We start from the raw sequence: 16,096 nt of genomic DNA, 5'->3' as shown, positions 1-16,096 counted from the left end.
TGAGAAAGACATCAGACAAATCCCAGTTGAGGGACATTGTATAAAATCTGTGACCAATACTCTTCATATCTGTCAAGGTCATCAAAAATAAGGAAAGTCTGAAAAACGGTCACAGTCCAGAGAAGCCTAAGGAGACATGATGACTACATGTAATGTGGGATTCCTGGTGGGATCCTGGAACAGGAAAAGGACAGAAGGGAGAAGGAAGAAAATCTGAGTAGAGTGTGGACTTCAGTTAGTAAGCATGTATGTATCATTGTTGGTTCATCAATGGTGACCAGTGTAGGATCATTACACAGTGCCTGCTGGTGCCTCCAAATCCACTCTCCTAGGCTGGCAATCCTCTGGCAAAGCCCGGGGCACAGAGGCTGGGTTTGAGTGTCTAGAGAACTGGGTATGAAGCTTGTCTTTGCCCAGACTTTGTGTCTGAGTGTGCGTTCATTTGCTAAGTTGTGTCCAATTCCTTTTTGACTCCATGGACTGTAGCCCATCAGTCTGCTCTGTCTTTTCCCAGCAAGAATACAGGAGTGGGTGGCCATTTCCTCCTCCAGGGGATCTCCTTCATCCAGGGATGGAACCTGTGTCTCCTGTATTGGCAGGTGTATTCTTTACCACCTGAACCACTTGAGAAGACACTCTGGCCATGTCCAAATTCCCTTCCATCCAAGTGCCAGGAGCAACGGGAACCCCTGTCTCCCTGGGTCCCTGGCAAACTCTGAGGACACTCCCAGGGTGCTGGTGCCTGCTCAGATAGCCCGGTGTAAACTGCTAGTTGTGGGGTGCCCAGAACCTGTTCTCTGCAGCACCCAGGGAGTCACCCGGGGATCATTTGCCGGCTGGGTAGTGAGGGGGCGTTGGGCGGTGGCGAGCGGGAGCAGCCGCTGTTTTCTCACAGACCTGGTCCTGCCTGGTCCTGCTGGCTGCTCAGCGCACTGATGGGGCCCCTCTGGCTGCTCCCAACCCCACATCCAAGGCCCTGGGTCCCTGCCTCGGAGTGAGGGAGGGTCTGGCCTGTGTTCTCTCTTCCAGCATGAGCCTGTGATGGCCTTTCCGGGAAAGTAGTCACAGGGGGTCGGTCGGAGGCACGGATGGTTTTGGAGATTGTGGCCCAACCGCACCCCTCTGCTGGGTTTCCTTTTCCCGGTACCCTGGCCGGGAGAGGACACAGGAACAGTGGGCGATAAGAATTCAGACAGACTCGGAAAGAAAGAAGGGGTGGAGCCAGGCTCCAGCAAGAAGGCGGGGCTGGGGCAGTGTCGGGGTGGGGAGGGGTGGGGGGACCTCTGAGACAGCGCGCCGGCGCCACACTGAACTGCGGCTTCCAGCTCAGGAGCCCCGGGCCAGCTGGATGCGGGCGGGTGGGCGCGGGCAGGACCTCCTGCCAGACACACACAGAAGGCCCTTTGAGGGGGTGGCAGCTGTCACCCCAGACCCCCCTCTGCTTGCTGTGGCCCTGCCTGCCGCCTCTAGTCCGGGAAGGGCCCCCCCGGAGCGGGGACAGTTTGTATGTGGTGGGAAGCAGAACAGAGTGGTCAGACCCCCGGTAGTGCCTTCTGGTAGCTGAGGGGGCTCAGAGCCTCAGTCTGTTAGAAGTAACCGTGGGGACAGCAAGGCCTACCTGGCAGGGGATGGGGAGCAGCTAAGATGCTCAAGTATGTGCCCAGACTTGGGCACCAGGGCAGCTGTGCAACAGCTGAAGAAACTGGGGGGTTAACCCAGAGAAAGGAAGGCTCAGGCCCTGGAACGTCTGTCTTCTGTGTCTGAAGCCCGGGCTCTGGGGCAGGGCGGCCCTTTAGCGGGGATAAGCAGGAGGCAGGATCTTCCCCAGAACCCAGGCCAGCTCTGTTCGATGACCTGGATCAGCCAGGCTGTTTCCGGGGGGTCGGGCGCTCCGCATCCCTGGGGAAGGGCAGTCAGGGGGGCGCAGCGCCAGGGAGGAACGTCGGGCCTCGCTGCCTGGGGGTGGGGAGGGGTCCCACCTTCAGCGAGGAGAGCGGGAAGGGTTTCTAGGAGCCCTGATCGGTTGACTTGCAATCGTCCTCAGACACAGGGGCTGGGAGCTCGGCCAGAGAACCGGGCAGGCGCCCAGAGCCCTGGGCTGGGCAAAGTGGGGTTGGGGGTGGGGTGGGCGTTCAGGCTTCCAGAGCCGGATGGTGCGCCTCAAGGTGGTCCCTGACGGATGGGTAAAGGGCGGAGACCGAGCCCCGTCGCCGCGTTGGGCCGACAGAAAAACCCCGGGTTCGGGGTCCTCTCCTTTAACGCGGCCGCGGGCGGGGGAGCCCCGAGGGGGAGGGGCGGCGCGGGCGGCGCATGCGCGGCGCGGGCTGGGGCGCCCGGACAGTCCGGCGGCCGGGAGCGCGCAGGAGCCCCGAGAGCGCCGGGACCCCGCGCCGGGAGCGCGCAGGAGCCCAGAGAGCGCCGGGACCGCGCTGGGGGCGCTGAGCGCGGCGGACTGAGCGCCCCGCCTGCCGGCGCCGCTGCTCGCCCGGGCCCCGGGAGCGGCGGCCAAGATGTCCGTGCCGGTGAGTACCGACCGGCGGCCGGGCCCGCTCCTGCCCCCGCCGGGCCCGCAGCCTCGCGCCGCCTGGGGCCGCTGGCTTGGGGCCCCGCCGGGCCCTCTCGCGTAGGGGACTGGGAGCAGCCGGAGGCGGCTCCCCGAGGCCGGCCTCCGCGCCCCCGCCTTTCCCTGCGCCCTCTCCCTGGGGACCCGGGTCGGGCGGGGTCCGCGCTGGCCCCCAGGAGTCCCCCCCGCCAGGGTGGCCAGGCCCGGCGGGGAGAAGGCCCGGCCGCTCCCCGGGACACACTCCAGGCGGCCGGGCCGGCTGAGGGGGCGGGGTCCGCGTCCCCCCACCCGGGGTCCGCCTGGGACCGCCGCCTTGCGGTGCTTAGGGGCCTCCCCGGCCGGGGCCCGGGTGTTCCTCTCGGAGACCCCTCGCGCCCGGGCCGGCTTAGCGGTGGGGGTCTGCGCCCACCCTTTAGAACCCGAGGATGCACTCTCCGGGAAGCGTACCTCTGCCGCTGAAGGCCCCATGGGTGCAGGCCCTCACTTCTTCTTCCCCCCTAGCCGTGGGGCTTCTCTTCTCACCTGGCACCCCCTGCTGCTACCCCAGCAGGCGGCTCGGGCGACCCCACCCCGGGCTCCACACAGGCCGGTCACCTGGAGGCATCCGAGCCCGGCCTGCGCGGATGGCCAGTGGTCCCGGCAGCCTTTGGTCACCAGGTCTCAGGTGCAGCCCCCAGCCCGCTTTGCAGAGGCACCCACTGCGGTGGGGGCTGCTTCCCTGCTTCCTGCCGGGAAGAGGGCCTTGTGCTGTAAAGCCCTGGCCTCCAGCCATTGTTTCTCTGCGGCCTTTAGGGGTTTTCCCTCTGACAAGAGGGGGCAGTGGTCCCCGGGTGCCTATCCACCTGGCCTGTCTGTGGAACTGCTTCGCACTTGGGGGACCCCATCCTTACGATGAGGCAGACTGTTTGGGGCTTCTTGGCAGGGCAAATGGCCTTTTAATTAACCACCATAGAGTACACGGAGATTACTGGAGAAGAGATGCTGTATAAGAGCAAAGCATTGTTATTATGGAATTAAAGATCCCAGCTCCTGCCCGCCTCCAGAAGCGGTTAATGCAGAGTTACAGATGAAAAACTTAGGGCTTCCAGACCGTGCTGATGTGAACCCCCCACCCCCGTCCGTTCTGGTTGTAAGCATAATTGCCTCATCTTTAGGAAGAAAGAAAGAAGACAGAAAAGGCCTGCCAAGTCCTTCTCCTGCTCTGCCTTCCTGCAAGGCTCTGGGTCCTTTCTGGCTCAGGGCATCAGGACACCTTCTCTGACCTTGTTGGGCACTGACCGGAGAGATGAGGTGGACCATCTAAGCCTGCCCAAGGGCCAGAGTCTCCAGGGCACGAGTGAACAGGGACTGGGACTTTTAGGCTACATCAGAGCCTGGACGGCCTAAGTTTGGGAGGTCCATGCTCGATTTGGTGTGGTTTTCCACAGTCACAGCAAAGGTCTGGATACAGAGTCTGGGGTAGCACCCAGACCCCTCGCCTGAGCACTCTGGGCAGCCCTCCTGGGCTCTGTGCCTCCGTGGCCCCGTCTCTAAGAGGAGAGGGCTGGTGGGAGGGCCAGGCTCTGGGTGTGACTTGCGCAGACAGGCAGCACTGTAGACACCTGCCCTGGACACCTGTGGTCCGCCTCTGCCCCGTTCATCCACACTGCCAGCTTCGCATTGTTTGCCACCCTTCCGCCTGGAGCTGCAGTCCTCGGAGGTTCTGCAGGGGGAGTGGGGGCCTCACCCCCTGTGCACACATGCCGGGTTATCGGGTCACCCTGGGCCTCTCCTGGGCCCCCTGGTGATGTGTGAACTGGTGGAGGTGGGAAACAAAGTTCATTTTGGGAGCAGCCATGAAATGTTCCGAAAATTGCTTTCATGTGCTGGTGAGTGGTGAGGCCAGCCTCCTGCTCAAGCCCCGCTCTGGGAACCCAGAATGATGACCGCCCACGTGGTGCTCACAGACACGTTTGGGTTTTAAGCATACCCGTTCATTTGGGCAGTCTTTTCCTGGATGGGGCTGACGCAGGCACTTTGGCCCACAGCAATTACCAGATGCTTCAGAATGGGGTGGGAGGCAGTGGTGGGCGGCAGGAGGGGGCGAAGAGGTTGGGACAGGCCAGATTGGGCCAGGGGGGACCTCCTGAGTGTCAGAGCAGGGGGACCCTCCAGGGATCAGCTGGTCTCACTCCACCATCTGACCCACATGCAATCTGGGGCTTCCCTGGTGGCTCAGACAGTAAAGAATCTGCCTGCAATGCAGAAGACCCGGGTTTGATCCCTGGGTCAGGAAGATCCCCTGGAGGAGGGCATGCAACCCACTCCAGTGTTCTTGCCTGGAGAACTCCACGGACAGAGGAGCCTGGTGGGTTACAGTCCATGGGGTCGCACAGAGTCAGACATGACTGTACGACTAACTGGGGCCCAGAGAGAGAACAGCATGCAGGGTCCTCCCAATTCCCTGCCTCATATCCCGCCTGTGCTCTGAGCTGAGGGCAGAGTTGACACAGCGCCAGGAGAGGCGCTTTCTGGCTGTTCTCTGAAGTCTACCTTCCTCTCGGGCATGGCTGCTCAGCGCCCAGGCCCGCCTCCTCTCTCTGGGCAGGCAGGAAGCATTTGGTAAGGGAAATGGCTAGGTCACTCACCTGAGACTCCTGGTGGGCATTGGCATGATCTGAATTTAGGAGTGACACTGCCCCCCAGCACTGTCAGGTAGGAAGCCAGCTTCCAGCTGGTAGAGAAGTTGTCTGCTGCCTGTTCCTGCCTCTTGTTCCCTGTCTGTGAAATGGGCACAGCTGCTCCAGCCTCTCCTCTGCTCCTGTATTAAGTGAGGGATGGGTTCTTTCAAGGAGTGAGGTGCTGACGTGTGTGGAGCGTTCCCTGTGCCGAGCGCTGGGCTTGAGGAGGTCTTGTCGTCCTGCCCGGTTGCACGGCCACTGGGGGATGGGGCCAGGCTGGGAACTGAGTCGGGCGGCATCCAAAGCCAGCAAGCGAGCGTGGCCTCTGTAATTGTGGGGGCTGCGGCCTGCTGGGCTGTACAGAAGCCAGGGCCGCTAAGAGAGTGCCCCTCCACTCGTGGCTTTCTGAGCATGAGTTCAAGTCAGCCCTTCAGCACCCATGGGATGTGGGGCTTCTGGGGCTCCCGGTGGCCAAGCAGCTCTCCGGGGAGGTGCGGCAGGGCAGGTCAGCCCATCGGGAGACTCACAGAGCAGGAGTGGCACCTGGTTGAGCCTCTGCCAATGGTCCCAGGGTGCCCTTTGTACCTGGCTCTGTGTCAGTTGCTGCTGCTGCTGGAGAGCTGGCCAGGGGACCGGGCGGCTCCAGCCTGGGCAGCCAGGCCAGCGGCGGCGGGGGCCTGGGAGAATGGGTGCAGAAGAGAGCAGTGGAGCTGGGCAGAGCCCAAGTCCAAGGTCCTCCATTCAGGCTCCAGAGTGCCGGGCACACCCCTCCCACCGGCCTTGGGCTGCATGGGAAGTGACCTCCGACCCCAACCCTGCCTCGCTCCCCGTCCCTCCTCTCGCTCAGCAGAGGGCCCCCTGCGGGAAGCCCTCCAGGATTCCCAGCGGTGGTCATGCACTCATCAGGGGGGTTGCCTCGTTGCCGTCAGGCTCCTGGGGCAGGACCCGGGCTGCCTGGCTCCTCCCTGTCCAGCCTGCTCCGATCGCCTGCCAAGGAGGTGGTCCCGGGAGCACTGATGACCCCCGGCCAGCCCCACAGCCTGGGGTCTGCATCCCTGCACAGGCCCTGGAAGCCCGGCTGGGGGCTGATGGGCCCCAGAGAGTCGCTTCTGGAGGGACGATGTTTGGCAGGTCAAGGGCCAGGGCTCTAAAATGATGGGGCAGGGTCGTCTGTACCTTGAGCGAACACCTGAACCTCTCTGAGTCTGTGTCCTCTGTGTTCTGGGGATTATAAGGGCACTGAGCTCTTGGGGTTTTATGAGATCTTGGCGAGGTTTGCAGAAAGCTTTCTGTAAGAGGCTAATAAGTCATAGTAGCTACTGTTGTTGAGGTTATTATCTTTATCCTGCCACCAGTGGCTGGTACGGTAGCCAAGACCCATTTCTGGCTCCTGCACAACCAGCCCCCTGCCCCTGTAATCCTCCTTGGCCTGCCCAGTCTGCTTCCAGTAGCCCTTTTTTTGTGGCCCGTTCCTGCCAGGGCTTAAGCCATGGGATGACCCTGACCACTTCCCTGCCTGGCTATTTGGACCCCTGTCTCAGCCTTGGATGGACAGGTACTTGCCCTCACCCAGTAGATGGAGTGCCCCCAGTGGGGCCAACAGCAGACCCACTGTACCCCAGGCCGGCTGGATGCCCTGTCCTGAGTGCCCCCAAGAGTGGGTGCCGTGTAGCAGGAGATGGAAGCTGCTGGATCGGTGGGTGCCGGGCTGATTTCAGATGTGTCTGGAGCAGCCTGCCTAGCATGGGACAGGCAGGGTCCTGGGTAGGAAGGAGACACCATGGGGTGGGTCCTGGCCCTTCAAGGAGGGGGCTCTAGTTTGTGGGTGAGGCAGGACCGCAAGGCTAGGAGGCGGCCCCTCCCGACCCCGCTCCCGTGGCCCAGCAAGAGGTGTGCCTGCTGCCCTCAGCTGCGCCTCCCAGCCTCTGACGGGGCTTCATCACAGCTGCCTGCTCTGACTGCATCCTAGTCTCACCCCGTCGTTGCCTCGGCTTTCTCTTAGTTTGCTGGACCACTGTCTCCGTCTCTTCAGGACAAAGATTTGGGGATAGGTCAGGGGCCTGGGAGGCGGTGACGGCTGCCCGCATGGAGAACTGGTCACAAGTTACGGCTTTCTAAAGTTAATCCCTTCTCTAAGGTTTTTTTTTTTCTTTTAGTAATTCAATTTTATTATTTAAACCCTACCAAATTCCAGTAAGGATTTGAGACAGATTATAGTGAAGGACAGAGTTTGAGATCATCGCAAAATCCAGAACTTTGTAATGTATGGGGAAGGTAGGCATACACATTTGACTTGAAGATCCCTGATGGCCAGGGCAAAAAGGGCAACGCGGTGGGTTTAGGATTACAATACCTACTTCTGGGTATTCCTAATGCTCTTTATTGTTTCCTCTGTGATTTGTTTTCTTTTTACCAGTTGAGACTCTCTTAACTGAGAAGGTTTTCTATGTAGTGAAATGGACAGATGTTAGGTGTACAGTTGGGTAAGTTTTGACTAATGTAGACCCCATGTAACCGTCAGTCGAATCAAGATGATGAGCCTGTCCGTCATCTCAGAACGTTCACAAGCACTACCTTACTGTCAAGTGCGCCCCAGCCCTGTAACATGGTCAGCATTCTGGTTTCTTTTTTTTTTTTAAAGGAAAAACTATGATTATCCCATGACCTTGTTCTGGAAAGTCATTTTTTATTGGCGTGTAGTTGATTTACAGTGTTGTGTTCGTTTCTACGGCGGCCAGCATGGTGATTTCTCTCGTCACGGCAAGGTTTCACCTATTCTTGAACTTGATGCCAGCGGAAGCATATTATAGTGTATACTCTTTGGGGTCTGACTTCATTCAGCAAAATGATTTTGAGAGTCTCATCCACAGGGTATGTGTCAATAGTTCTATCTTCACTGCTGTGCTGAGCAGTCCACTGCTGACTCTGAGTTTATGTATGTCCTGCTCTCTTGCTGATGGATGTCTGTCTCTAGTCCTTGTGTGCAGAGGGCTTTTAATACTGGAACATACTAGTGTTGTTCGTGGTATAATACCCTATTTCATTATTTTATAAAACCTGATATCCAGGGCTGTGTGCCTTGAGGCATGCCCAGAGGTGTCTGTGTTCCCTAAATGCCGAGTTCCCCAAAGTACCGTGATTGTTCAGAGCGGTGTGACGCGTGCCTTCTTGTCCACAGCTCTCCCCAGGTATCCGGTGCTCGAATCCCCTCTTCCCAGGGCCCGTACCCGCCAGAGCTCCTGGTGGGGAGAGGCTTCTAGGAGGAGATGGAGCTCTCCTGGGAGCGGCCCCTGTCTCCCCACCCTCCCTGGCCTGGATGGATTCCTGAGCTCCCCACTTTGACCCTGGCTGCCCGCCAAGGTTCCCCGCCAGGCAGTCACTCCGCAGGCAGGTCCCGAGGACACCTGACCCCTCAGGAAGCTGCAGTGGGGGAGGCTGGCCTGAGAGCCGCCCTGCTCTGCATGCTGCGCTGCACACCCGGGCAGTTGTTGGCATGCCTGTGCTATTTTTTACAAACCTTGACTTACTTTTTTCTGTATAATGAGCCTGAGCAAAAGAGTCACATGCTGCTCAAATGCCACCTCCTCAGTGAGGAGCCCTAGCATCTGTATAAAGAAGCCCCTCTCTGTGTCGTTCTCCCCGACATCCCATGTCTCTCCGCTTGCTCCCTGCACCCACCCTGGAGTGGACGCTCCCTGAGGACGAGGACTTGTTTTCTGGCAGTGGTGTCCCAGCGGGAGCGGGTACTGGAGGGTGTCCTGATAGACCCTGTTACGGCCACACCCAGTCCCCGGGCTGAGGGGAGACCTTGCCCACCTCTCTGCAGTGCCTGGGGGTCTGGGGGCACCTGGGCTTTGCAGAAAGGTTTTTGCTGCAGAACTGTTCAGGGGATGTGGAAACACAGGGCTGGGGGTGGGGCCTTACTGGAGGGCACTTGTGCACGAGGTGTGGGTGCCCGGGAGCATGCCTGGTGGGGCAGGGCTGGTGTGTAAGGCAGAGGCATGAGTGTGCCTGCAGCGTCCTGGCCAGTCCCAGAGGCTCTGAGAGACACAGTGACCACGGAGGGCCCCACGCCGGGTGGAATCAGAGCCCCTGGCCTACAGGCCAACCTGGCGAGAAGGTGGGCCGGGGGCGCGTGGAGCCCCCTGCAGGCTGGAGCAGGCGCAGGCGGGGGGCGCCGTAGCTGTGCTGTCCCTGCGTTCATGCCGGCCTGGGCTCCTGAAGTCCCCTCCTGTGACCCCACCAGCCCCCCAACTCCCACTGATGTCGGGGTCACACCGCTGCCCCTTGGGGGCCGTGGTGGGTGTCGGCACCTGTCCTCCGGCAGAAGCAGGTGGGGGCGGCAGATGGCATGTGCGGTCGCCCCTCCCCTTGCCCTCGCGCAGGGGCCGGTTGCCATGGGAGAGGCAAGCAGATGGCGGGCTGGGGCTGCTGACCACACCCTGGCCCTGCCGCCCAGGCTAACCGCCAGAGCTCAGCCGCCCAGCTTTCTCTCCGAGGACAGGGGCTTGTCCCTGGCTCTCCCTTCCCCCACCCCCGCCCTCCCCCAGGCAGTGTTGAGGGGCCGCTGCCTGGGTGAGGACCCGGGGACTGGGGTCCCGGTGCCAGGGGAGGGGTGAGGACCCGGGGACAGGGGTCCCGGTGCCAGCGAGGGGCAGGCCTCTCTGTGCACACAAAAGTGCGGAGCTGGTTGTTGGTTCTCTGAGGCACACCGGGAGGGGGTACAGACAAGAAGGGGGCACTCAGGCTACTGGGGTCCGTACCCAGGGCTGGGGCAGAGAGGCCCTGGGAAGCGCCCCAGCCGTGTGAGCAGAACCCCTCTCTGAAGGCAGCACCTCCCTGCAGGTGCCTCTGCGCCTGCTTAATTTTCAAATTAGAAAATCAATTAAAAAATTAGGAGAAAAAAAAAATTAGGAGACTGTGCTGTCCTTGAAAGAGCCTGAGAGCGGGGGAGGGAGCTGCTGGAAGGTGGGGGCGTAGGATCGGCAGGGGTCCAGGCCGTGCATCCCGCAGCCCTGCCTCTGCCCCCACCCCTCTGCCCTGGTCCCGCCCTTGCACCCAGGCCCCTGGGGGCTGTCCCGGGGCCCTGTTGGGGGACTGGAGCCCACCTCACAGCTGGTCACCACCATAATGACACATGGACGCCCGTGGTTTCTCCATTGGAGGCAAGGCTTCAAGGCTCCAGCCCCCGGGGTCTGCTCTGTCTGGGGTCCCCTGGGGTGCTCTTCTGTGGGATCATGCCCTGGGAGCCGGTTTGCATTTTGTGGCTTTGTCACTTCCTGGAGGTGTGAGGGGGCAAGGCCCTGCCCCTGTCCGAGCCTCTGGGTGGGGATGGTTCTGTCCTGGCCCCGGGAGGGCGGTCTCTGTGGCGGTGGCAGTGTGACAGCGGTTCTTGGCACAGCTGGGCCTGCGCGGTGTCCTGCCCCCTCGCCCACAGGGCTGGCTCCGGCTCGCAGGCTGCCTTGGAGCCTGCCGGTGTGCGTGGCCAGCCCAGGGCTGGGCGTCCACTGCGGCCTTCTAGAGGCATCGTTTCTTCCTGTCCCTGCGGCTGGCAGCCCTCACCTCCGGCCTCAGGAAATCCTTCCCTGCTGCTGCGCCCGGAGCCGGCCGGCCCCCCTCGGTGCTGCTGGGAAAGCCCAGGCTTAGGAGAAGGCGGCTGTCCGAGTCACTTGGAGCTAGCCATTTCAGTCCACGCTTCACTTGGCATCAGCATTTTCTTGCATGATTTTAGCCTTTGAAAATGGCCATCTTAATAGCTGCACAGGATTCCATTGAGAGATTCTGGTGGCCCAACCAGTCCCCTATAGCTGGTCATTTACGTTATGCCCCTCTTTGTTCACTGTTATAAATGCTGCCACAGACATTGTTGGGGCTATTGCAAGAACCGTTCTTTGTGCTGTGGGTCTGACGTGGAGAATAAGACCCCCTAAAGCCCAGAGAGCAGGCGCCAGGTCTCCTCACTCAGGGCCTAGGATCACCAGCAGCGCCTGCCCCAGCGGGCCCGTGATGGACGCACGGGAACCAGTGGCCTGGGGCGTAGGCCACCATCGGCCCTGCACAGACAGGTGCTCCCCCAGGGCCTGGGGGGACACCCCAGCTGTAAGCTCGCCTGCACCGCTGGGGTGACCACGGTGCTCTGGGAGGAGCCCACGCTCTGCCAGCTTCTCCCGGCCCCTCCATCCAGCAGGGTCCTCTCCTTCCCGGGCATACGGTGTGATCACCCTGCTGAGGGGCGCTCCTGAGCCTGTTCTGAGCTCACTTGTGTCTGAGGATGGTGCTTGGGTCTCACATGCTTGTCCTTTGGGGCCTCTGAGTGCGGCAGGGTCCTCAGCTTCTCTGGGCACCCGTGTTCCATGACCTCTTTTCTGCCCTGCAGGTCCTGAAGGTGCCGCAGGGGGTTCAGCGTGGGCTGCGCTATAGCAGCCCTGCCTGCCCTCCCTTCTGGGACTGCAGTCTGGGGGGTGCAGGGTGGGTAGGGGAAACTGAGTCTCAGCCTCTTCATCTGGAAAATGGGGCGAATTGGGAAGCCTGTTGTGCAGGATCACTGTGGGCACGAGATGAGCACGTGATCATGGAGGCCTTGGCCTAGTGCTGGCCTGAGCGCTGTCCTGGGGGCTGCATCCCTTGGCCATTGGCCTGGGAGGGTCTGCTCCCCCACAGACCCCCAGAGCTGCCCAATGGGCGCCCCTCCCCCACTTCCCCAAGGCAGGCCTGGGAGGGGGCACTCGGCTCCCCCTTCAACCCCTCCCCTTCCAGCACAGTGGGGCAGAGATCCCAGGGCCTGGATTCCAAAGCGGAAATGCCATTCTGGGAGGCACAGTCTTGGGGGGAGTGGGGAGTTTAAGTGGAAAAGGAGCAAATTTTTGAAATGCCTGGGCCAGAGCTGGGTTCTCCTCCCCCGCCTGCCCGCCCACTTGAGCAGCCCCGCCCCCGTTCGGCTTTAATCCAGCCCCGCGGAGGGAGGGTCTCTGGTCTTCCAGGCGCTTCCCTGCTCTCCCAAGGCCGGCTCGCACAGGATAAGGCCGACTCGACAGGGATGTCCCTGCCCATCTCTGTGGAGACCTACTGACTAGCTGTGGAGCCTGGTCCCCACCCTACTCCCCACCCAAGTGGAGACCCCAGGGAAAACCTAAGGATCCCCTCCACTCAGCATGTACAGATATTCACTCACGGCAGGCTGTTCCGATGTTTCCTTGGAAGCGGAGGTGCCAGTCAGGCTGAGGGCAGGGCAGGCCTTTCTGACGAGGCCACGGCTTCCTTTCTGACTTTGGGGCACAGCCTTGGGAACAAGCAGGAGGGGACACCCTTGGCAACATTTCCCTGAGAGCTGGGTCTTCTGTGGGGAACTGGGCTGTTTTGAAGGGTACAGGGGGGCCAGTCCTAAGGCGGGCATAGGGTGGCAGCTTGTCCCGTTCCTTCTTGAGGACTCTGGGTCCCCCTGTGTCCAAATCTTGCTGCTCTTTGCCCACACCCTGTGCTGAGAGTTCCGTCCAGTGGTTCCCCAAGCAGTTTTGGGAGAAATGCAGATGTCTGGATTCCCCCCCTCCCCTGCCAACTCCCAGTTTTTCTGGAGGAGGGGACCTAGGAATTTGTTTCTTAACAAGCTTTCCAAGGGATCTATGACCAGCCAGACGTGGGGTGTCCTAGCCCAGCGTCTTCCTTTTATAGATGAGGGAGAGCCTGCCCATGGTAGCACACCTGGAGAGGGGCTGTGTCAGTCTGGGTGTCGGTGGAGGGACACCTTTGGATCTTTCTCGGGCTTGTATGTATTTTATAGGCCACGCCCGAGGGTTCTCTACAGGACATGTCCGGCTGCTTCACTGGCATTCCGAGCTGCCTGATGGTGTCTGCACACTCAGCAAGTGGCTTGAGAAGGCAGCCTGTGGGAGAACCCCAGATGTGAGGCGCGGGAGCTCCAGGTCTGGAGCCGGCTCCTTCCTAGATCTCCCTGCAGACCTCCGTGCAGCCCTGGACCACGTTCAGGGACGGTCACAGCTTGTCTCCTGGGGAGGGGAAGCTCAGAACCACAGTGCCCTCCACTCAACTTCCCTGTAGTGCGTCTCCCTCCGGTCATTCCCATCAGCATCCCTCCCAGCCCCTGCTGCTGAAACGGGAGTTGTTGGGCCAGAGGTGTCAGCCCTGGACAGGGCTGACTGAGGGGTCTGGGTGGGGGCAGAGGTCCTGGGGCAGCACTTGGGAAGCTGGATTCAGTTCGGAGAAGGGGTAGATGGACAAGTTTCTTGTCCCCGGTGCGCTGGGGCTTCCCGCACACTGGCTATTAGAACACGATGTGCTCCGGGCCTCCTCTCCCCGCATTACCCAGGGAGACAGCTGCTGTCCCCGGATTCCCTGCCGTCCCCGGCGTCTTTGCCATGTCTTCACATTCTGGGGCTCTTAAGACACCACAGGCCCGACCAGAGTCGGTGCGGTGGTGGCCGGAATCTTAGTTTTCTGCCAGCTGGGGCATACTCCTCCGGGTGCAAATCTGAGTCGGACTTGTTGGATGGACGCATGTGAAATGACCCGCGCTGGCGGCCGGGGAAGGCTGGCGCCTCTGGGGCTGCCACGGCCGCAGAAGAGGAGGGCAATCCCGGCAGTCTTCCAGAAAGAGGAAGGCCACGGCCTTTGAGGAGGATGCGTGCTCGCCCTCGGTGGAGTGCAGGGACAGGCCTTCGGAGCGCTGGGCAGGCGGGTTCCTGGAGCCCCGCGCAGTCCCGGCACCGGGGGCGGGGGCGGGGACAGGGGCGGCCCTGCTCGGCGTCCCGCCCCCGGGCCGGCGGGTCATTTGCATGGGGGCCCGAGTGGCCAATGGGTGCGCGCGGCCGGGCAAGCCGGAGCCGGGCGGGGCGGGGCGGGGCGGGCCGGCCCTGGGCGGTGGCAGTGGCCGGGTAGGCGCTGAGGCGGCCGGACCGGGGCCCGGGAGCCGGGCGGCTTCGGGGCGCTTGGGACCCCGCGAGCCCTCGGCGCGAGCGGTTCGCTGTGCGCTCCCACGGGGAGCCCAGGCCCACCGGACACCATGAACTACCTGGTGAGCTCGGCCGGGGCGGGGTCCGCGCACCGGGGGCCGTCGGCGGAGGCACCCCGGCCCTGCCCGCGCCCGGGCGGACCCGGCGGGCCCGGGCGGGGAAGGGTTAAGTGAGCGGCATTTCCTGCCGGACCCGCGGGTCCTGGGAACGGCCGCAGCGGGGGCGTGGGGCCGGGATCCTGGGAACCCCCTGTGCCCGGCCCGGGCTCTCGAAGGCCGGGACTGGGGGTGACCGCAGGCCCCACGCGCCCGCGGGCTGCTGGAAGGACCGGGCTCGGGCGCCGCGGGCCGCAGAGAAGTTCCTGGATCCGGGAAAGTAGCTGGCCGGAGGCCCGCTCCAGCCTGCCGGCAGCGCCTGTCGGGTGACCTTGGGCCTGAGAGCCGGGTCTCCGAGCCCCCACTCCATCTCCTGGAGCAGCGACCCGGGGCCCCTTGTGCCGTGAATTTCCAGGAGGCGGGGTGGGGCTCCGTGTGTTTTGGGGGGACGGTTGCCCCTGCCCCATGCTAGGGATCGAGGGCGCCGGGAGCAAGTGCGTGGTCCGCGGAGAAGTTAATAATTAACCTCCGGGTCGCCAGCGTTGGATTCCGGGATCCGGGGCAGGCTCCTCTCGGTTATGGCCTTCGCTCGCTGTAAAAGCGTTGTAGGAGCTGGACGGCGGGCAGGGCAGTCCAGGCCCACGCGGCGGTCCCATCCCGGGCCCTCGTCTCCGCGGGTGGAGCGTGCGAGCCGGGAGGGGCGCAGCCGCCCCTCGGGTGGCCTGTCCTCGCGTTGCTGCTGCGCTAGGCAGAGCCCCGGGTGGTGGTGACGGGTTCGGAGAAGCTGAGGTTTGCGGATGCCTGGGGGAGGTCGGGGAGCGTGAGAGGTTAGAGTCCGGGGAGATGTTGTCTCCCATCTCTAGCTGGTCTTGAGAACAGGGAGTTTGTTTTCTCCCCAGCCTTAAGAGTCTCACCTGGGAGGTCCTGTCTGGGTTTGCTGTGTCAGTTTCAGCCAGGCCCACAGGTGTTCCTCATGTGCCGCCCTCCGCACCCCCCCCACCCCCATGACCGTTTCCTTTCCAGGGTGGGGAGCTGATGCTGGGGTGAGGGATGTCAGGGTTAACAGGCGTAGAAAAGCAGGAGAGGGGCCCCAGGTGCAAGTGGAGCCTGGTGGGAAGAGAGTCTGGGAGGAGCTGTTGGCAAGCCCTTCTGGCACTGGCACCCGCCACCCACTTGACCTCAGTGAGGGGAGAGTCCAGTGGGTGCAGGGTGGAGGCGGGCTAGGGCAGTCTCTAACTCTGCCAGGACAGTCAGCCTCAGGTCCGGAGAGCTGGCCCCATCTGCCCAGGCTTGGGCAAGGGACTGAAGTGAGGGCAGTGCCCCGGGAGTCCTGCCCGAGTGAGAGAGGCCCCCAGACAGCTGTTCCCCCCAGGCGCAGATGGGGGCACTGAGGCCAGAGAGGGACGTTACTGTCCTCAGAGCTGACCCAGGGCATAGTCTCCTGATGTGGCCCAGCTCGTCCATGTGCTCCCCTCGCTCAGGGACTGGGGGGACTGCCAGCTCCATGGGGTCTCTCTCTGGCTCCCGCACTGTGCTTTAGTGGCCCCCACCTGGCCTCCATCATTCTTTTAGGGGTCCCAGCGCCCATTTTCTCTCAGCCTGGAGAGCTCTCCTCCGTCCCCCAGGAGCCCACAGCCAGCTGGGGCAGCCAGAACCAGCCAGCAGGTGGAAGGGGATGGGGACAGTGCTTGGCGGACACTGGGCCATTCTCCGGGAAGATACTGTCCGAGTTCCTCCTCTCTGGGCCCTGAGGGCCCCGAGTATGGAGCTCCAGGGTGGTCTCCCTGACTTGGCGGTCTCCCTGACAGGGTG

The 16,096-nt window shown here is 62.2% G+C and overlaps 1 protein-coding gene across 2 annotated transcripts in view; it reads left to right on the top strand.

Annotated features, from left to right (window-relative positions):
• The first annotated feature begins 2,344 nt into the window (after nucleotides 1-2,344).
• The window catches only part of BCAR1 (BCAR1 scaffold protein, Cas family member), a 33,784-nt gene continuing 20,032 nt past the window's right edge, over nucleotides 2,345-16,096 (top strand). Inside the window, exon 1 of one of the 2 annotated variants that reach the window (XM_061386754.1) lies at nucleotides 2,345-2,522. In XM_061386754.1, coding sequence (XP_061242738.1) covers nucleotides 2,511-2,522 — 12 coding nt within the window. In that variant the 5' untranslated portion in view covers nucleotides 2,345-2,510. Of the gene's footprint in view, nucleotides 2,523-14,101; nucleotides 14,252-16,096 lie in introns of those variants that run through there. The other variant, XM_061386753.1, reaches the window with a different exon arrangement.

This window comes from Bos javanicus, chromosome 18 (genome assembly GCF_032452875.1).
Source record: "Bos javanicus breed banteng chromosome 18, ARS-OSU_banteng_1.0, whole genome shotgun sequence".
NCBI classification, from domain to species: domain Eukaryota; kingdom Metazoa; phylum Chordata; class Mammalia; order Artiodactyla; family Bovidae; genus Bos; species Bos javanicus.
The sequence above is the reverse complement of the archived record's forward strand: the minus strand, read 5'-3'. Positions and strand labels throughout refer to the sequence as shown.